The following is a 22,702-nucleotide window of genomic DNA, read 5'->3' as shown; positions in this document are numbered from 1 at the left end:
TGTGCCAATAGGAGTTACTTACATTTCACTGCTCTGCATCAACTCAATGAGGTCAGTAAAGAGGACGTCCCGGTTCCTCTCGCAGAAACCCTCGGCATCGTAGGACACCTGCAGGAGAGGTTCATCATGATCAGAGAGGGTGAGGAGGGTGAGCTATTTAAAAAGTCTAGGTGCCCCGGCAACATGAACGATGACAGCTGGGAGAAAATAAAAACGGCGATATCGTGATGAAAATAATACCGTGAATTTTTATTTTACGGGGAAAGAAAATGAATGGTTGCAGATCCAAGCTTTACACCGACCAGGGCTGGCTTCCTTATAAAACCAGCAGTGGTTATACAGTGTATAAATTAAACTGTTATTTCTCCCATAGTCTTAGATTGGAGGAATGTTTTCCGAGGCCGGACTTGGGAGCCCCTCCAGTCTTTATGGCCACGGCTCATTAGCCCTGCGGCATGTGTGCCAGGCTGAGGCCACCGCACATCTGGAGAATGACACGGGACAACCCCGCAGCAGACCGTGACAAGGACAGGAGTGAAAATTAACATTAAAAAATAAATAAGAGTTTGGTGAAATGTATTGAAAAATGTGTGACATTGTTACAGTGTATCGACACAGGGAAAGAAAGGAGGGGACCGCGGTGATAATAACCAGACAAAGTCGAGGGACAGGATGTACGGCAGGAATCGAGGACGCACTCGTTTAAGGAGTCCCAGTGGTACCGGCCCGGCCCGGGCGGAGTTTGCTCCCGTTTTAAAACTGGACCGCTCTGAATCAGCAGCGAAAACAGGCCAACAACAAAATAGAAACCCGCATGGCAGAGGACAAAGAATGTGACCAGTAAGCACTCTGCAATTCAATGGCATCATGTATTAAAAGAAACACAGTGGGTGGCCCCATTGGTCACCTTACCAAATATGCAACGAGAGGACTGGCAGCAACATCATCTCTGTGAGTCCGGTAGCTCTATCTGATGTGCAGGCAGTCCATTAAGTAATCATAGGTGTAAATGAGAACCTGCAGCAGCAGCTCTCAGGCTGGATGCTTCGTTAATTTTACCCACATGTGTCTAAACCTGTCAGACTTGTTTGGGGATTAGTCAAAAAGACATAAAAACAATGCCCTCTTTGGAACTACCTTCAGTGGCAGTTTCTTCTCCTGAGGCTTTGAGCGTAACTTGTTTACTTTATACAGTGAGTGAGTGAAGTTAGGCAGACAGCTAACGTTTTTGCCCCGACTTCACTATGAATCTGCAGGTGACAGTATGAAAACCAATACCGATTTTGCATTAGTGAAAGGTCTATCTTCATACTTTGGATAATGCTAGTTGCCTATAATTACTTAACATACATGTATGTAGTAGCGGAATACCCGCCCCTGTGTGACCGGTGGAAGCTGCGCAGCCATCGCAAAGTCACCCGTAGGGGGTGCTCTTTACACCTCCTGAAAGATTGAGCACGATCGCACGGAAAATGGCATAGCTGTGGCCAAACATAATTTCTTTATATTCTATAAAGAATACTTTGTATTCTTATTATAGTTCTGATTCTGATACCCGTTGCAGCACACAATCATTGGCCATTTAGTCAGGCTCACAGAGTTGGCATACAGCCTCTCGGGTGTGCTGCTCCACTCAGGTGCTCCATCAGTAGCTAACGAATGGCGCTCTCCATGGTGCTGAACACGGGTTCAGCACCATCTATCCTTTTGGCCACTAATTAGCCATTTTTGCCCATTTAGTCGTCCCTACCTAATTCAAAAAATCAGGGGGTGCTCTCACTGCTCTTTACACTTCCTGAAAGATTCAGCGTGATCGCACGTAAAATGGCATAGCTGTGCCTGGACACAATTTCTACTCATACATATTATAGGATGCTACAGTGTTAGCGTGTGCATGTGCACTGGACAAAGCTATCTGCCTGAGACACAGAGATTGTCACCAGTGGGTGGAGCTGTCAAAAAGCTGATGTGGTCCTAGTTTAACTGAGTCAAAGCTGATGTGGTCCTAGTTTAACTGAGTCAAAGCTGATGTGGTCCTAGTTTAACTGAGTCAAAGCTGATGTGGTCCTAGTTTAACTGAGTCAAAGCTGATGTGGTCCTAGTTTAACTGAGTCAAAGCTGATGTGTGGTCCTAGTTTAACTGAGTCAAAGCTGATGTGGTCCTAGTTTAACTGAGTCAAAGCTGATGTGGTCCTAGTTTAACTGAGTCAAAGCTGATGTGTGGTCCTAGTTTAACTGAGTCAAAGCTGATGTGGTCCTAGTTTAACTGAGTCAAAGCTGATGTGGTCCTAGTTTAACTGAGTCAAAGCTGATGTGGTCCTAGTTTAACGGAGTCAAAGCTGATGTGTGGTCCTAGTTTAACTGAGTCAAAGCTGATGTGGTCCTAGTTTAACTGAGTCAAAGCTGATGTGGTCCTAGTTTAACTGAGTCAAAGCTGATGTGTGGTCCTAGTTTAACTGAGTCAAAGCTGATGTGGTCCTAGTTTAACTGAGTCAAAGCTGATGTGGTCCTAGTTTAACTGAGTCAAAGCTGATGTGGTCCTAGTTTAACGGAGTCAAAGCTGATGTGTGGTCCTAGTTTAACTGAGTCAAAGCTGATGTGGTCCTAGTTTAACTGAGTCAAAGCTGATGTGTGGTCCTAGTTTAACTGAGTCAAAGCTGATGTGTGGTCCTAGTTTAACTGAGTCAAAGCCAATGCGGTCCTAGTTTAACTGAGTGTGGCCAGCCTAACCTTGCCGGCGTAGTGGTGTATGATGAAGCCTTGGTTCCAGCTGTTGAAGTGCTCGTGGGTGTTGATCGCGACTCGGAGCTTCTGCAGCATGGTCTGGTCGGCTCCCTCGCCCACTGCGTGCATGGTGGCACACACATCGTCCAGGATGCTCATGATGCCAGGGGGGTTCTGGGATCACAAGGACAGATTAAATTCAAAGTCATATTTCACAGGCTGCTCCTTTAATCAGTAATCCCCTCATTCACCAACTTCTATTTTCATCTTGAAAGCCTGGAAATCATTCTTCTGACACATATAGCAAGTCAAGCAAATTAACCTGAATATTTATACTTGGCATTTTGTTCTCGTGACACTTTTTTTGGACTTGCACTTATTGATAAAGAGGGTTCATGTCATGTCAGAGGTTGAAGGTTGTCAGAGGTTAACAAACTCACATTGGCTAAATAGCGTGGATTTTTTTTATTGTTCCAGTGAAATAAGGTTGCCCTCAACTGCTGGAAGAAATTGTATATATTAAACTTGATCTAAATCTATACGAGGGATCAGCCGAGCAGCATTTTGGTAAACAAACCGCGTCACTGGGTGGCAACGGCAATGGAACCCTATGGAGCCCAAGTGGCGTGAGGCTTGATTATCTGACTCTAGCCAGCTAACTCTGTTTACATTTTAAAAACGGTGACACACAACTTTAACACAACATGCATATATTATACATCAAACTCTTGAGCTACTTCTGCTCTCACTCAGAATATCATAATATAAGCAATGTCATGTATAGTTTTTGAGATATTAACGTTTGTTTGGCACAACTCATACTATTAACTACCAGGGGGTTCCGCATTTCTGGGTGTCAAGTGTCACGCTGATTCGTCCTATATATCTGTGTAATAAAGCATTAGTAAATCTATATATCTAGATAATAAAGCATTAATAAAACATCTAAAGGAGATGTAAAAAACTCAAATTTTAATTGAGCAGCTTCAAAATGACTTAACACTGCCTCTCTCAAAACGTCACACGCGCACATGGAGAGTGATGTCACACACATAGCCGCACGCTGCCCTATTTGGCTCCACTACACCCACAGTTGACCAGGGTCCCTCAGCATGCAGAGTGGCACAGTGGCCATAGTGTCCCTCAGCATGCAGAGTGGCACAGTGGCCATAGTGTCCCTCAGAGTGCAGAGTGGCAGCAGTGTCTCTCTGCATGTAAATCTCGGTTGAAAAGGCACATGTAAACCTGCCACTGGATTTAACCAAATGGGCCCGGCGTCAAAAGCTGCAGTGTCAGACACTGATACAGATCCCCGGCCTGCATGCTCCTCTCACAGGGAGGCTTGTTGTGGATTTCATGGATTAGACCTCTCAGTGCGACAGATGAATCAAATTAAAAGGCATGTCGGCACGTTTGAGGACGTTAAGCTGCTGCTCGTGGGAAGAGTGCGGGAACTTGGCAAGGCACCGTGTAATTCAATTTACAGAGGGTTAGGCCCAATTTGGTTCATGTAGAGACAGTGACTATACCAAATTACAAGTCATAACAGTTGATGTTAACCTAGTTCATAGCTCGCAGAATATTAATAAACTTATGTTTACCAATTTGCTCTCGATGAGATCACAGACGATCTTGTTGTTGAAGTATTCAATGGCAGTCCATTTGATGCCCTCCTGCACGTACTCCTCCTGGGAGGAGACAGAGGAGGAGGAGTCAGGGTACAGTATGAAGACAGAGGAGGAGGAGTCAGGGTACAGTATGAAGACAGAGAAGGAGGAGTCAGGGTACAGTATGAAGACAGAGAAGGAGGAGTCAGGGTACAGTATGAAGACAGAGAAGGAGGAGTCAGGGTACAGTATGAAGACAGAGAAGGAGGAGTCAGGGTACAGTATGAAGACAGAGAAGGAGGAGTCAGGGTACAGTATGAAGACAGAGGAGGAGGAGTCAGGGTACAGTATGAAGACAGAGGAGGAGGAGTCAGGGTACAGTATGAAGACAGAGAAGGAGGAGTCAGGGTACAGTATGAAGACAGAGAAGGAGGAGTCAGGGTACAGTATGAAGACAGAGAAGGAGGAGTCAGGGTACAGTATGAAGACAGAGAAGGAGGAGTCAGGGTACAGTATGTAGACAGAGGAGGAGGAGTCAGGGTACAGTATGAAGACAGAGAAGGAGGAGTCAGGGTACAGTATGAAGACAGATAAGGAGGAGTCAGGGTACAGTATGAAGACAGAGAAGGAGGAGTCAGGGTACAGTATGAAGACAGAGAAGGAGGAGTCAGGGTACAGTATGAAGACAGAGAAGGAGGAGTCAGGGTACAGTATGAAGACAGAGAAGGAGGAGTCAGGGTACAGTATGAAGACAGAGGAGGAGGAGTCAGTGTACAGTATGAAGACAGAGAAGGAGGAGTCAGGGTACAGTACGAATAACGAAAGTGGAAATCCAAAATGCACAGCTGCAGAAACAGAAGTGTGAGGAGAAACGTTACCTGCTCTGCCTTTAGCGTCAGCTCGATAAATATCTGCTGGAGCTTCTCATTCACAAAGTTGATGCAGAACTGTTCAAATCCATTTTTCTGGTGAAGAGACGACACGTTAGATTCGATCAATGTCTACGGGAGCTGTGTTGCACACGGCCTGAGAGTACGGATATCCCTTAGGCTGAATGGGCTTTGTTTGGAGAGGAGGCCCATACAGCAGCCGACCCGGTACTGAAGGAAGACCCGCATGCTGTACATTTTTACAGTGCTTACAATAGAGCAGGGGCCCGGGCCTTGTGTGACGGCCGCCTGCGTCTTCCTGTCATGTGACCTTTGGGCACAGATGGCTTCCTGTAACTCTGTGTATACAAACAATAAACCTACCAACTGCAAGGACAGACCTTGTCTAGCCGATCGGGTTGGGTATCATTTCAGTAACAATCTGTATGCGATATGAGGAATCAGAGCTTTGCAAGCCAACATAAAACAAATGCATTTCATTCTCTTAACAAGCCCAATCCTACATGTATCAATAACCATAAACCCTTCAACCAAACAAACACATAATCAGATTATAAAGGTGTCTCAATCAATAGATGGGACTTAATCCACATACTTTACAAATGAGTCTGCTCCCTAGTGTTGAATCTGTGTAAATGGTCATATTTATGCATGTGGATGTAGAGTAAAGATCCAGTAGCCAAAAGTCCACTCGTGAAATGGCCACTATCACTTACTTGGAAAATTTCAAATCCATAAATATCCAACACCCCAACATTCAGTTCCTGATGATCCTTCAGCATGGCTTTGTTGATCGACTGAAATCAAATGTATTGTGTTACCAAAAATACGGGTTTATTACAGATTATTATAAAGGTTTGTTCCCTATAACAAAATTGTTTATTATAGCTGTACTTGATTAACAATATTACAGTTGCACAAACTGAATCCTGTACAAACGTCCAATCTTACCTCTACTAGGTAGTCAAACACACGTGCATGCAGGGCCTTGGCGAGCGCGTCACGCGTGTAACACGCCTGCTCCACATTCAGTGTCACGTCAATAGATTCCATGGAACTTCCCCACTTGCTGTCCATCTTCCTGCTGGTCAGTTTCTCCTTTAGACGCTTCTGGTCAATTCCCAGCAGGAAGGCAGGGAAGGCAAGAACTGTAAAAAGACAAACAAAAAGAGCAAATAAAGGCAAAAGAAGAGACGCTGTATAATACTGACTATTTATCAGACAGGCATGAAACCCAAATGTTTTACTGCAAAAATCTGTACTCATAATTGTTTTCAATTTTTGCACATTGAAAATGGCCATGCCAAAAAAAAAGAAATCCCTCTCAAAGATTTGCCGAAATTTGGAGCATTATTGCACCCCCTTGCCGACAAGCTAGCATGATATCCCTGGTAGCACTGGATTCCTCACATTTTCTAGTTTCATATGAGCCCATATGAAACTATATATATATCATATTTCATATGAGACCGCTACAGCATTTGAAAGACAGCAATGTCGCACCACGAGAATGCCTGTCACTTCTCTTTGACTCAGCTCTCATACTGTTATGAGATGCCATGTTACTTTGTGCCACTAGGGAGAAATGAAGAGGAAAGCAGCATACTGTGCTGCCAAACAGCAAACAGACTGCACATTTCTCTAAAAACCAACATGCAAATCAACACGCACAACTCCATTTATTTGAATGGAGGCCTGCGTGCAACATTTGCATATCTCAAAGTGTGGGCCAAGTGTGTGTGTGTGTGTGTGTGTGTGTGTGTGCTTTGTGCATTCAAAAAAAACATGTCGCACGCTGGATTTTGTGCTCACATTGGTGTGTAGGAAAGTTTCACACATGAGAAAAGCGTCTATCGATCATCTCAGCACATGGATCTGCGGTGGTTTGAGGCTATTCCTCGCCACACTGCTGAAGCAAAACATCTTCTGGAAAGAATACAGAGCAGATAAGGTTTGAATTATAGCTCCATCTAAAATAGCCGGTGTATCGGGGTATAGGCTCCTGAAGGAGAGCGGGCATGCCTTGTATCATTAGCCCTAACCTGGCATTGATATTGTCCCCCGAGAGCCCCTCCCTGCCTTATTCCAGTGACTCACTTCCCCGAGAAGGAAATGGCTCTCAGGCCTGCAGTCTCACTGTGTCTGGGAATGCATCAGACCACTGCAGTAGCTGCCCTTTCGGGACGTCAGGGTGTGACTGAGCACACGTCGGCTTAAATCACCGGGCTAAACCATCCTTTGTGTTCACACGTAGCCAGAAAAGGTATGGATCGGATGCTGTGGACCGTGAAAGACACGAGCAATACTCAAATAAGGCACAACACTGTTGCCATTATTTTTTGGAAAAGACGAACGAATCGACGGTGAAAATGGAGAGATTTTCCAATTGAGATCTTAACATCTATAAGGATTATTTAGAGTTATATCTCCTTTATAATTAGTTGTTTAGAAAAAATCCTCGACTTCATGTTTTCTGTGCTCGAGACTTTATGCATATAATGATTCTTATAATTGGAAATATTATGTTTTACGTAAGAGATATTGACATCAGAAGAAACTTTTTAAGTAAAGTTTAAAAATCGAATGATGACCACAAAGCTTAAACGAGTTCTCCCATAGAAAAGTGGAAGATCCTCAAATACTTATTTGGGAAAGAAAATCACCAATTGACTCAAGTTCCTTTTTAACCCAAAATAATCTCCCGGCCAGCCGACTATTGTCTGACCTCGTTGGGAATAACGAAGTAGTCTCAACATCTCTTTCAACGAGAGATGAGGCACTGATTTGTTTTGCTGAGCGCCGGCCGATGTTGTTTACGCTGATTTGGTTGCTGGTGCAGTTTGGAACGTGGGGGGAGACGCGCACGGGGCTGGATTTGTATAACACGCCGCAGAGTAAGCAGACAGGAAGCGAGGCTGGAGGGAACAGGAAAGGCAGAGATTAAGGAGTGCTGCTGTTACGTCTGCACAGAACAGAACCGGGCTTTGTACCTTCTCATCTACATCACACAGGCTGGAAGGGGGAGAGAGAGAGGGAGGAGAAGGCGAGAGGGAATGGGGACGTACGGGAAGAGCTGCATTTTTCCAAGTCATTTTAGTCTGTGATGTCATATGTCCAGACCTTCAATAATAATGTGTTTTACTCGCTGTAATCCAGCATGGCCCGGATTACTCCAGACATTTGGCTGCAGCCCCATATTAACACAATAAAACTTTAAGGAGAGAGAAATTAAGTCCAAAACCAGCCTCTGAAGGGCAGCTCGGGACACCGGAGAGAGGACGACCCTTTCACAGGGGCACGAGCTGCACCCCCCATCTCAACCAGAACATCAGCGCACCATTCGTCCTGGTTGACCCCAACCCCCCCCACAGAGTCTGTATTGGCGTTTTACTCCTGTTACGCAGTCGCATCCAGGAACATCCAGTCAAACGCACTTACACTCTTCGCTCTCCACGGCGGCGTAGTTCCCCGCCTCCCTGAAATTGATATTTCCGAGGTGCAGGACTCCGGCCACGATCTGAAGCACCAGGGTGCGGTCCTGCGCAGAGATGCCGATCACATCCATGGCATGCTGGGAGGGGGGGGGGGAAGGCAAAGAGAGGAGATCATGTTAAACCCGGGCTGCAATGTGGATTTACTTACTCCCGCGGTACCTAGCTTACGTGCTAATTACTCCTCTTGTGGTTTTCACTGGTAAACAAAAACAGGTGGAGAGTGTCGGAATAGAAAGCACAAGGCGATTGGTAACGGGACAAAGGAATTTAAAGAAAAGGCCATAAGCCACATTGTGAGGGGAACACTGGTATGAGATCCAACGTCCAACCGGCCCGCCAAAGGGTCCAATCCGGCCCACGAGATGACTTTGCAAAGTGTGAACTGAGAGGTCCTTCATTTCCATTTTCCAAGCTCATGATTCGACACCTAATATTGATGCACTTGTGAAGGCTAAAGGCTTTTGCACACCAAGTCCGTATTTTTCGTCAGAATTTGTCACACGTTCTAAATTAAATATGACTTCATGTTGTGTCACTCATGTTTACACACCGACCCCGAAACCTCCGTCCGTCATTAAAGTTTTCGGAACAGGTTCGATTTTCTGCGTTTTTCGCATCAGTCAATAGCTTTTTGCGAGCTGAGTCTGTGTTTTCAGATGATGGATTAAAAAAAAAAAGCATATGTAAACAAACGGACTGTGTGTGCAAAGACCTTTAGAGGTACCAGGTTCAGGAGCAAGTTAAATAGTAAGTAGCCTATTTCATGTGAGACAGTAGACACACAGAACACCACTACAGATGTCAGGTAAGTGATCGTGAGCTATGTCAGAGGGAAACCGACTCCGAGTCGAACGCACCATTGTCTCCTTGAAGTCACTCTTGTCATCGATGTCTTCCACCTTGTAGGAACCGGACTGGTTGAGGTAAGTGTAGTAATCCAGGCTGGTGATGCCCAGGCTGCTCTTCTGCTCTCCGCTGGCTCCTTCTATCATCTGAGGAAAGGAGAGGTTATTAGACTCCTGTAGAGCACAAGTTAGGAATCAGCTGAGGAAAGGAAAGGTTATTAGACTCCTGTAGAGCACGAGTTAGGATAATTACAGCATTTATAGACATGGCTCCGCACAAGGCCTCCGCAACGGCCAACTCAACACTCTCTCCCTGTAAAATCCCCATCGGCTTTTTGACCCACTTTGATGTTAACTTTATATTCCGTACTGGGCTTCGCATGTGAAGAAACTGTGCTTTGGGAAGAGCGAGCCCTGCTATCTGTTCCAGGGACCTCAAGCCATACACCATGAAAATAGCTTGACCCTCTTTTCAGCGGCCATACACCATGAAAACAGCTTGACCCTCTTTTCAGCGGCCAAACGACACTTGTGATCCAACGTGTCCTGAGATTCCCTCACAGCCTCTCTAAGCCAATTGTTGTCCCACGATCGCTGCTGACAAAGGCAAATAATGAATAATTGAACAAATGAAGTGTCATTGTCACCGCTGTGTTTTTACGCCACCGGCACAGCCTCACCTGGTAGAATATATGGAAGCTCCTCTCTCCGGGATTTCGCATGACGACGCGTGACTTCTCCAGGAGGAAGTTGGAGATTTTCCCTCCGTCTGGTTCTCCGCCACGGCTGAACCAGATCTCAAAGTATTTCCCCTTGATGGATGAGAACATGGTTCTTCAGTATTGGAGTGGGCCACAACAAAACTTAAACACAGAGCTATAAGCAGTGAAACACATATGTGTGTGTGTGCGTGCGTGTGTGTGTGTGTGTGTGTGTGTTGTGTATACACACAGTATATATATATTTATATAAACGTGACCCTGTTCTCTGTCTCTCTCAGCTCTCCAGACAAGTCTGTAATGTAATATCTATTCCAGTCCCCAGTCAAGCTGAGGGCTGAAGCCCCAAAGTGAACAGAGACACTATTTATCCAAAGACTACCTCAAAACTTCGCATTCCCAGGCCATTAGTGCCAAACCTGATTTAGTTCCCCAAAACTAGAGCTAAAAATATCCCAACAACAGAGACAATACGGCTTTGTAAGTTAACCTGAATATTATACTTAACTGTTATGCTCTGCGGCAAAGGTTCTGACAGAATACATTTTCTCAAATGCGCTTGCCCTTAATTCTATGTCCATGCTGCTAACCAACTTCCTTTGTGAGCAGCAGAGGCTGTGCCTCAGTGGCTGTGGATGTGTGTCCTTACAGCACAGCTCTGGTTAACCAGGACACACATGAGGGTTGCACCCAGAGGCAAGAGAGGACAGAAGAGAGTCCCGAATGTAAGCCATTGTTTTTCAAAGTCTGGGTTGAGACTCAGTGGTGGCTCACAGTGCCCCCAAATAGTTCCAGAGTAACTGGCAGCCATGCAGTATATTTCTCTCTGAGTAACACAGGTGTACTGAGAGTAGGCATTTTCCATTTTGCTATTGGCTGCATTATAATGCCATGGAGTCTTTCAAAGTCCCCACAATGCATGTAGGTTTATACTGTAGATAGATGGCAAAACCAAAAATGTGGGTCCTCCTTAGAGAGAGATTTTCAAAATCACAGCTGTAACTCCCTTCTTTCTTTTTTTACTTAATGGACATCCGTGTGTTTTCTTTGCTTAACAAGAACTCCAAGAGTTTTCCATCAAACCAGGGCAAAAATCACCACCAGAAACGCAACGCTAGCCACCCCATTATCAAATGATAAAACAGCAATACAGGAAGTAAAGTCTTACAAATCTGCTGGAGTTGTTGTTCCTCACGGTCTTGGCATTGCCGAAGGCCTCTAGCAAAGGGTTGGACTGCAGGATGATGTCTTTGACGTGCTGCGAGGGGACAGACAGTGAAGGGGACAGACAGTGAAGGGGACAGACAGTGAAGGGGACAGACAGTGAGCCGTTAGCTGCAGCACAGTTAGCAACAAGTAAAGCAGAGGCAGAACCAACGCAGGTAGACGCTTCACACCTCATATACCCTCCTTCATGTTAACAGGTCTTTGTGCACGACCCTGGAAGTTTCCGCTCACAGACAGCCATGTGTGCACGCACGCACGACGTGCACGCGCACACACACGCACGCACGCACGCACGCACACACACACAGAGTCTGGAGGACATTATCTTTTCCCATGAGCCATCTGCATGTCAGAAACACATGAGTTTTAAATCAGTGCATCGACAGAGACTGAGTGATTCCCCTCTTCTTATTGGACACAGAAGTGCAGCGGTGGATTTCTGGGAATCTTTTGCATTCCTGAACCTTTGTCCTGTATGAAAGTACTACTGTAGTTCAACTTAATATAGTTATTTATGTAGTTAGTAGGGTACATCCTTATTTTATAATTTAGTCCTATTAAGCACTAATTTGGTAATAGCAAATAGGCAGTCCATACAGAAATGCTTTCAACACTATTCTCTTTTGTATTGGCTTCCATAAGTTTGATTTATTGATCAATTATTGATAACTATTGTTAATTATTAACTGGGAATATGACTTTCCTCTTTGAGGATGCAAATGATCAGACAGATGGATAGACAAATAGAATTACGGCACTCTACATGTATCCAGAACTATTCATGTCCATATTATGTGCAAACACACACACAAGCCTCCATACACACACTGCATCAGAGAGTGTACTCTGGGAAATAAAGTTCACACATACCACACAGTGAACGTAGAAGCCAGAGGGAAACAAAGCGTATGAATGGAGACACCAGAGGGATCTCATCTGATCTGAACAGAGCTCAATGTGTTTCCAATATAACAGTATCTCGCTCTTGAAGAGCTGGAGGGCCGAAATGTCATCAAATAAAGAGATCTATGGAGCTAGAGTGTGACACTTTCTCTTGTTTTCTGCTAATATAATGACTGCTTTTGTTTCATCAAACAATAAAAACGCCAAGAGAATTTTTGATCATTTAGAAGGTGAACACTGAAAACAGTCATAATGCCATAGATTCCATGGGACTTTGTCTAACTACTTAGACCAGTGGTTCTCAAATGGGGGTCCGGGGAACCCCAGGGGTCCGTGGCACTTCGCAACTTCGAAAAGTTGTCAGGAAAATAAAAATAAAAACTTTTCTTTTTTGTGTGTGTGCAAAAGCTTCATAGTTCAATGAAAATATGTTATGCTTTAAATCTAAAATGGTTCATGGATTACATTCTAATCTAACAAACCTATCAATTTAAAAGTCGAGCATGTTACCATGGAAACAATTAAGCTTAGCCCAAAATCACAAATCAGAATGAGGGGGTCTCCGGTATATTTTCTATCTTGTTAAGGGGTCCTTGGCTGAAAAACATTTGAGAACCTCTGACTTAGACGATCAGCCCTACTATTAACCTGAACTTGAAGCCAGAAGATGATTTATGATGTTCCCTTGGTGGAAGAAACTCTTGACTGGATTAAATACAATAAGTAAATATCCCAGAGGCATCATGGTGCAGCAGGCATTTTCTCATCAAACTCAGGCCTTGGCAGACAGTGGAAAGGGGAGGCTTAGGGACGGGACATCTGCTGGTCTGGGGGGCTGCCAGATGTCTGGGGGGGGGGGGGGTTGGGTGAGTAAGAGGGTGATGGTGGTGGACTGATAATGGGGGTTTGGGGGATCAGAAATGATGGATTGGGTTTATAAGAGAGAATGGGTGTAGGACTACAGTAGCAACAGGTTGATTCAGATCTCTGTCTGATTTCATATAGGGCTTTGGGCCTACAAACATTACGCACTACAATTAATCTGTGAATGTCATGATTCTAGAAGTGGGGCTGGGTGATATGGGCAAAATTAATATCACGATAACTAAGCAATTAACTTGATGTTGAAATAGAACGATATCTAGATGATAAATCACCTTAAATAATAGATTGTTGTTCATTTCATTTAACTGGTATATAGAGTATGATCAAACTCTCATTTTCAAATAACATTCACGAATTTGTTGAGATTTTAATTCACATTTGCTTTTAATTATTAATCCAGAGACCAGAATTGTGTATTTCTCCATGATATGATTCTACTAAAAGACAATAAAGAATAAAAATCAATTAGTAGCCACTGCCCAGACCTACATGTGTCTACTGTACAAGGTTATTATATAATCAATATAATTGATCATGTCAAATGCATCAGGTCCGTCTCACCTGTACTTTGGCTCCTCCTCCTGACACTCTGGAGATGTAGCTCATGATGTATTTGGCTGCCACAGTCTTCCCTGCACCGCTCTCTCCACTACAAAACAAACAGGCAGAGAGACTTTTAAGGGCATGTTCACTCACAGGTACGATCTGTGGCCCAATGGCCGACTACTGGAATAAATAACGTTTGTTTCGTTACATTGAAAAACTAGAGACCATCTTGCATGTGTGTGTGTGTGGGGGGGGGGGGGGGGGGGTTGGGGTTTACTCTGATTGTGGTGACAATATGTTTTCAATGAGCCATAGTATGTAAAAGACGGGGAAATGAATACCGTCAAATACCATTTAACGTGATATTTCGGTAGATACATACCATGAAATTTCATATCGTTACATCCCTATGTCCCACCCATCAAGGACTTTAGTGTATTTCAAATGCTCAAAAATCGTCTTTGTGTGTTTTGTGTGTGTGTGTGTGCGTGTGTGCGTGCGCGCACTCGCGCGTGTGTGCAATGCATGCGTGTGTGTGTACACGCTCATGTCTTTGTGCGCATGTCCACAACCCTTCTCCCCACAGTCTTTTCATCCTGACTGAATAGACAGGTGAAACCCCAGCTCCTGCCTTTGTGTGTACCTGTATGTGCTCACTCCACTTCCTTATGGGAACTCGCATGTCTCTTTGCCCTCGAGAAGCAAGTCAAAAACAACGTTACATTCATGAAGGCTACAGTAACAGTAGTAACAACATTAACGTTGTTTTGTCACATTCAGCCACGCCCCCCCCCCCTCTCCTCCTCTTCTCTCTTCCGTCAGCCTACACTTGCATTTTTTTCCCCTCCTTGCATTTCACTTTGCCAGGGTCATACTTATTTTGACATCTGTGGTTTGGCAGCAGATGACAGTGGAGTCTGTTTTTATTCCATGCCTTAAAGTCCAGTCAGGTTGGTAATGTCTCTGTGAGAAACACAGCTGCAGACTGTTACAGAGAGTCAGGTTGGTATTAATGTCTCTGTGAGAAACACAGCTGCAGACTGTTACAGAGAGTCAGGTCGGTAATGTCTCTGTGAGAAACACAGCTGCAGACTGTTACAGAGAGTCAGGTTGGTATTAATGTATCTGTGAGAAACAGCTGCAGACTGTTACAGAGAGTCAGGTTGGTATTAATGTCTCTGTGAGAAACACAGCTGCAGACTGTTACAGAGAGTCAGGTTGGTAATGACTCTGTGAGAAACACAGCTGCAGACTGTTACAGAGAGTCAGGTTGGTAATGTCTCTGTGAGAAACAGCTGCAGACTGTTACAGAGAGTCAGGTCGGTAATGTCTCTGTGAGAAACACAGCTGCAGACTGTTACAGAGAGTCAGGTTGGTATTAATGTATCTGTGAGAAACAGCTGCAGACTGTTACAGAGAGTCAGGTTGGTATTAATGTCTCTGTGAGAAACACAGCTGCAGACTGTTACAGAGAGTCAGGTTGGTAATGACTCTGTGAGAAACACAGCTGCAGACTGTTACAGAGAGTCAGGTTGGTATTAATGTATCTGTGAGAAACAGCTGCAGACTGTTACAGAGAGACAGGTTGGTAATGTCTCTGTGAGAAACACAGCTGCAGACTGTTACACAGAGAGTCAGGTTGGTAATGTCTCTGTGAGAAACACAGCTGCAGACTGTTACAGAGAGTCAGGTTGGTATTAATGTATCTGTGAGAAACAGCTGCAGACTGTTACAGAGAGACAGGTTGGTAATGTCTCTGTGAGAAACACAGCTGCAGACTGTTACAGAGAGACAGGTTGGTAATGTCTCTGTGAGAAACACAGCTGCAGACTGTTACACAGAGAGTCAGGTTGGTAATGTCTCTGTGAGAAACACAGCTGCAGACTGTTACAGAGAGACAGGTTGGTAATGTCTCTGTGAGAAACACAGCTGCAGACTGTTACACAGAGAGTCAGGTTGGTAATGTCTCTGTGAGAAACACAGCTGCAGACTGTTACAGAGAGAGTCAGGTTGGTAATGTCTCTGTGAGATACACAGCTGCAGACTGTTACAGAGAGAGTCAGGTTGGTAATGTCTCTGTGAGAAACACAGCTGCAGACTGTTACAGAGAGAGTCAGGTTGGTAATGTCTCTGTGAGATACACAGCTGCAGACTGTTACAGAGAGAGTCAGGTTGGTAATGTATCTGTGAGATACACAGCTGCAGACTGTTACAGAGAGTCAGGTTGGTAATGTATATGTGAGAAACACAGCTGCAGACTGTTACAGAGAGTCAGGTTGGTAATGTCTATGTGAGAAACACAGCTGCAGACTGTTACAGAGAGTCAGGTCGGTAATGTCTCTGAGAAACACAGCTGCAGACTGTTACAGAGAGTCAGGTCGGTAATGTCTCTGTGAGATACACAGCTGCAGACTGTTACAGAGAGAGTCAGGTTGGTAATGTCTCTGTGAGAAACACAGCTGCAGACTGTTACAGAGAGTCAGGTTGGTAATGTCTCTGTGAGAAACACAGCTGCAGACTGTTACACAGAGAGTCAGGTTGGTAATGTCTCTGTGAGAAACACAGCTGCAGACTGTTACAGAGAGTCAGGTTGGTAATGTCCCTGTGAGAAACACAGCTGCAGACTGTTACAGAGAGTCAGGTTGGTAATGTCCCTGTGAGAAACACAGCTGCAGACTGTTACAGAGAGTCAGGTTGGTAATGTCTCTGTGAGAAACACAGCTGCAGACTGTTACAGAGAGTCAGGTTGGTAATGTCTCTGTGAGAAACACAGCTGCAGACTGTTACAGAGAGTCAGGTCGGTAATGTCTCTGTGAGAAACACAGCTGCAGACTGTTACAGAGAGTCAGGTCGGTAATGTCCCTGTGAGAGACACAGCTGCAGACTGTTACAGAGAGTCAGGTCGGTAATGTCCCTGTGAGAAACACAGCTGCAGACTGTTACAGAGAGTCAGGTTGGTAATGTCTCTGTGAGAAACACAGCTGCAGACTGTTACAGAGAGTCAGGTCGGTAATGTCCCTGTGAGAGACACAGCTGCAGACTGTTACAGAGAGCCAGGTCGGTAATGTCTCTGTGAGAAACACAGCTGCAGACTGTTACAGAGAGACAGGTTGGTAATGTCTCTGTGAGAAACACAGCTGCAGACTGTTACAGAGAGTCAGGTCGGTAATGTCTCTGTGAGAAACACAGCTGCAGACTGTTACAGAGAGTCAGGTTGGTAATGTCTCTGAGAAACACAGCTGCAGACTGTTACAGAGAGTCAGGTTGGTAATGTCTCTGTGAGAAACACAGCTGCAGACTGTTACAGAGAGTCAGGTCGGTAATGTCTCTGTGAGAAACACAGCTGCAGACTGTTACAGAGAGAGTCAGGTTGGTAATGTCTCTGTGAGAAACACAGCTGCAGACTGTTACAGAGAGTCAGGTTGGTAATGTCTCTGTGAGAAACACAGCTGCAGACTGTTACAGAGAGTCAGGTCGGTAATGTCTCTGTGAGAAACACAGCTGTAGACTGTTACAGAGGCTGCCAGAGGAAGCCACTCCATTACACAACACACCCCCTCCCCCTATAGGCTTACTGGCCCCGCCCCTCTGCACTGCCAGGTCTACCTCATCATTACACACTTGTAACTCGATAAGCCTCCTCCAGCTGGGAGACGTTATGCCGGGTAACCCCGTGCACCAAGTACCTCGCTCTTTGACATTCCATGTGAGAAGATGAACCTCCTGAGCTCCATCTGAAAAACAGTGGCGCTCCCCTTGGCACTCGAGTGATTGTCTGAAGGGCTATTTTCAGCACGAGCTGCGGCTGGAGTTTCAATCACATCCCATTCGGAGCCCCCGGAGGGGCGCGGCTCATTGTTGCAGCCCTCATGCTAAAGGCATTGTTAACTTCGGCACAGCTTTATTACCCAAACATGGAAAGAAGCTGAACCACGCCATGTGAAAGTACAGCGCGGCCGAAGTAGCCCTATTAACTTCCATAAATCTCGACTGACATCAGCTATGAGTGAGATGCCTATTCAACACCGACTTCCAGTTTGGTCAGATTTTATCTACAGTAATGAGGCACACTGAGTTCCCACAGAACTATTTTAAAAGTCCATGTACTGCATGTTCAAGTATGCATTTAAGGTCACGTTCATGACGATGACAGTTTTGCCCGAATGTTGCTTTCACGACGTCTTCATAAATCAACTTGTTTTTTGCAATAGAGCTATTCGGAGCCTGCACTCATTGGTTTTAAGGCCCAATTCACAGTCGAAATAGAAGCAGGTAGAAATATGCAATGGGACATATACAGGACTAATTGCCTGATTGCTCTTTATTGCTATATCAGATCACACTATTGTGTTTTCATTATTGTTTTTTAAAATAACCAAATAACCTTCTCTCTGACGGTCCTCTCTCTACTGTTGCTGCCATGTATCTATTACTATGCATACTGTGTTTTCTACTCTCCTCTGTTTGTAATGTAACTAAACCCCTGACTACTCATCATCCCCTCATAACCGACTGCGCCCCCTTTAAGGGCACTTCAATTCACCAATTAGTCCCTCAATCCTATATCACTGTGCACTGGATTGATGCTTTCACCCATTTTGACCAAACCAATGTTGTATTTCTATCACTGTGCCATGTGCTTGCTCAATTTAAGCCGGATAAAAACTCTGCTATCTCATCTGAATCTGCCAAGGTTTCCAAAGTTCCTCTCTCTCTCTCATCGATCCTCTCCCGCTGGTTGATTATTGCCCTACTTCTGTCATCTGGTAACATTAAGCCGAATCCAGGCCCGGTGCCTTCCCTGTCTGCCCATGACATTCCTCTCTCTTTCGAGGACTTTTGTCAAAGAAATACTCCTGGTTTTGCACATATTAATATCCGCAGTTTGCTCCCTAAACTTGACCATGTGAGAGTATGGGCTGATTGTGCTAAACCTGAAGTACTCGCTATCTCTGAAACATGGCTTAATAAATCTACCCCAGACAGTGATATTCAGTTAACTGGTTACAATGTGTTTCGTTCTGACAGACTGTCTAGAGGAGGTGGAGTTGCAATCTATGTGAAAGACTCACTCTCCTGCACTGTGTCTCTATCTAAATCTACTCCTAAACTGTTTGAATTGCTGATTCTCAAACTCATATTTGCTTCAAACAAATGTATCACCTTTGCCTGCTGTTACAGACCCCCCTCTGCTCCTGCCTGCTCTTTGAATCTAATTTCTGAATGTGTCGCCCCTTTTCTGTCGTCTGAATTCCTGTTAATGGGTGACCTGAATTGGAACATGCTAACTCCCCCTGAAGCTGTCACTTTGCAATTTGATGCCTTGAACCTAACACAGATCATAACTGCTCCTACTCATATCTCTCTTAAAAACCCTGACCGATCCTCACTGATTGACCTCATTCTAACCAACTCCCCCTCTCTCTATATCCCTGCTGTCTTCTCCCAAGATATCAGCGATCACTGCTTCATAGCCTGCTCCCGCTCTGGTGTCAAAGTAACAACTGCTCCCATGCTTATCAAAAAACGGAACTTCAGGAACTTTGATGAGCAAGCCTTTATCCACGATGTCTTCCGCTGTAATTGGGAGAGAATTTCTCTCATTCCCTCGGTGGAGGATGCTTGGGCCCTTTTTAGAGACACCTTTAGTGACATTGTAAACAAACACGCTCCTATGAAACAGTATAGAGTGAAGTCTTGTAGTAATCCCTGGTTCTCACATGATCTCTCTGACCTCATCATTCTAAAGAATCAGGCTTGGAGAAAGGCTAGGGCCTCTAAGAGCCCTGTAGATTGGCTAACTTTTCGACAAATCAGAAATAAGTGTACTCAAGCCACAAGGAAAGCCAAAGTCACCTACTTCAATAATCAGTTTGCCTCTACAGCTAATAACCCCGCTAAATTCTGGAAGACAATTAAGCATCTGCAGAATAAAGTCTCCACCCCACAACTACCCATCTCCATTACTCTTGATGGCGTGGTTACTACAGACAAAGCCCGTATGGTGGACCTTTTTAACAAGCACTTTATTTCTGCTGGCCACCTGTTTGAAAAGTCCACATCCAATATCCCTCCCCCCTCTCAGGCTCCAACTTTAAACCGCCCCCCCATTATAGACCGCCATTTCTCACTACAAGCAGTCTCTGAGTCAGAGGTCCTCCATGCCCTTAAAAGGCTCAATGTAAAGAAACCCCCCGGTCCTGATGGCCTTGGCCCCCTCTTTTTGAAACTGGCCTCTCCATTTATCACCCCCCCTCTTACTTACATTTTCAATCTTTCTTTTGAAACTGCAACCATCCCGATGGACTGGAAATCCGCTTTTGTCCTGCCGCTTTTTAAAGGAGGGGACAACTCTGACCCAAATTGTTACAGACCTATATCTCTTCTCCCCTGTCTTGCTAAGCTTCTTGAGCATTTGGTCAATAGCCAGATATGCAACTACCTGCGCGAGAATGGTATTCTCTCGGAATCCCAGTCTGGCCCCGAAAGAACCATAGCTGTGTGTCTGCCACTGTCAAAGTTCTGAATGACATATACTCCAACCTTGACCAAAAACTCTCATGTGCTGCACTGTTTATTGATCTATCCAAAGCTTTCGACACAGTCGATCACAATATTCTTCTACACAAACTCTCACTTGCTGGCTTCTCCGATCACTCCATATCCTGGTTTTCCAACTACTTCGACGGGCGCTCACAGTGCGTCCGTAGTGGCCATCTGACTTCCCAACCCTGCTCTGCTACCAAAGGAGTTCCCCAAGGCTCCTCATTAGGACCAACACTTTTCTCCATCTACATAAATAACCTACCTGAAACAATTTCTAACGCATCCATACATCTCTACGCCGATGATACCGTAATATATGCCTCCGCAGCCGACCCACTTACCGCCGTATCCATTCTCCAAGATAACTTCTCCTCCATCCAAAAAACATTATTTGATTCCAAACTACTACTCAATGCCTCCAAAACCAAATTCATGATTTTTTCACATAAGAAACCTTCTCCAGCTAATCCAACCCAGTTTTCCTTAACCACTCTCAACAACATCCTCATAGAACGCGTCCACTCATACAAATACCTTGGCATCTGGCTAGATGACTCCCTCAGCTTTAACACTCACATCAGTAAACTTCAATCTCACATCAAATCCAAGCTTGGCTTCCTTTACAGAAACAAACTCTGCTTTACTCACTCCTCCAGAATCTCCATTTTCAAATCATGCATTCTTCCCGCCTTTGATTATGGTGATGTCATTTACCAACATGCTTCAAAAACCACGCTTGCCAAACTGGATACCCTCTACCACTCAGCCATCAGATTCGCCACCGGAGCTGCCTACCGTACTCACCACTGCTCTCTTTACAGTCAAATAAGCCTCACCTCTCTCCAAGCCAGACGTGAGTCACATTGGTACACCCTGATCTACAAAGCACTCACTGGACACACCCCAGCCTATCTATCCAATCTTCTGCACATCTCCACATCTACTTACAACCTCAGATCCAACGCGGTCATCACTCTCACCGTCCCCAAAACCAAGAACTCCTTTGGTAGCAAAGCCTTCCACTCTGCTGCTGCATCTGCTTGGAATGGGCTCAACAAATCACTTCAGCTGGACCAGTTTGTTGTCCTGGCTGCCTTTGGCAGTATATTGAAGTCATTTTTAACACATGCTTGCAATTGCCAATTGTCCTGACTCCCCTGCCCCGTCTCCTAACCCTGCACTACCTGTATGTTTTGTTTGTCCTGTCTGTTAAGTCTAAGACTTGCTGTGTGACTTTTTTGTGCTAAATGATTTTTAACACTGTCTATATTTGCCTTTATTTGTATTGATTCTATTTTTGTGTATGCCTCTATGCCCTCTTGGCCAGGTCATTATTGTAAAAGAGAATGTGTTCTCAATAATCTACCTGGTAAAATAAAGGAAATGATGATGATGATGATACATATTCAGTGTCAAATTGACCAATAAAAAGAGAGACCATCTTGCAATGGGATCAGACCAGTCGCTACGCCGGTGACTGCGTAGCGACTGGTCTGGTCCTGATGGGTTGATGAAGTTATAATATCTTGATAGACAGCCATATTTTTGAGATGCTTAAGATATCTTGGGAGTGCTGATCTGAGACCGGTCCAGCCACCCTACTACATCAGTACTATTATGAAGCAGTGGAAAGGAGCAGCTGGTGCTTCTAGCTGAGAAGAAAGGATGCCAGTTGGGGTCCCATCATGCAAGTATGGAAATCTCATGACTCAAATAGGACTTTATTAAACATATGATGGCATAGCTGTGGCAGCACAAGTGGGAATTCAAATGCTGTCCTCAGCTCCTGGTATTATTGTTGTATATATTTCAGCTGAGTGTTTGCTGATACAACTGGGTTTGTGAACTGCTGAGCTAAGCTGCGTGGAGCCAGCAGTCACTTCAGCCTCTGACTGTTTGTACGGTCTGAGCAGACTCACTCTTCCCATTAGCCGTTACTGTTGAGATTCATGGCGAGGTTGGAACTTAGTGGGTGAGGTGTAACATCAGCAGAGCCAGATTAACACCCCAGGGGCCCCGGGGCACTGAAGCTCCCAGGGGCCCCCCTACCCATCGTCCGGATGTTTGGATGTTTTTTCGCCATATTTAGAGGAATATCTAATTTTAAATTAACATTAGTATTATACTGTTATGTTATTATTCCGTTTCTGAGATTCAGTTTCTCACTCAGTCATAGGCAATTCTAGGCTTTGCAAAGAGGTAGCACCAGCAGGATAAAGATATTAGTCTGACTGGGGGGTTTCTAGGGGGGGCTGTGCCCCCCCTGGACAAAGAAATTTTGTACATTTTAAAGTAAAATGCATGAATCTGATGCAC

At 44.8% G+C, this 22,702-nt stretch overlaps 1 protein-coding gene across 2 annotated transcripts in view; it reads right to left on the bottom strand.

Moving 5' to 3' along the window:
• myo1ea (myosin IEa) overlaps positions 1-22,702 on the bottom strand; it is a 78,092-nt gene that overhangs the window by 24,969 nt on the left and 30,421 nt on the right. For both annotated transcript variants that reach the window (XM_083650953.1, XM_083650954.1), the window contains exons 5-15: positions 13,856-13,943; positions 11,448-11,537; positions 10,241-10,372; positions 9,573-9,707; positions 8,660-8,792; positions 6,173-6,369; positions 5,938-6,018; positions 5,210-5,296; positions 4,326-4,412; positions 2,731-2,898; positions 23-108 (exon numbers count right to left, since the gene is read on the bottom strand). In XM_083650953.1, the coding sequence (XP_083507079.1) occupies positions 23-108; positions 2,731-2,898; positions 4,326-4,412; positions 5,210-5,296; positions 5,938-6,018; positions 6,173-6,369; positions 8,660-8,792; positions 9,573-9,707; positions 10,241-10,372; positions 11,448-11,537; positions 13,856-13,943 (1,284 nt within the window). The remainder of the gene's footprint in view (positions 1-22; positions 109-2,730; positions 2,899-4,325; positions 4,413-5,209; positions 5,297-5,937; positions 6,019-6,172; positions 6,370-8,659; positions 8,793-9,572; positions 9,708-10,240; positions 10,373-11,447; positions 11,538-13,855; positions 13,944-22,702) is intronic.

The sequence above is a fragment of the Poromitra crassiceps genome (genome assembly GCF_964638095.1).
Source record: "Poromitra crassiceps genome assembly, chromosome: 14".
In the NCBI taxonomy this organism is placed as follows: domain Eukaryota; kingdom Metazoa; phylum Chordata; class Actinopteri; order Beryciformes; family Melamphaidae; genus Poromitra; species Poromitra crassiceps.
Note: the sequence above shows the minus strand (reverse complement) of the source record. Positions and strands in the feature narration are given on the sequence as shown.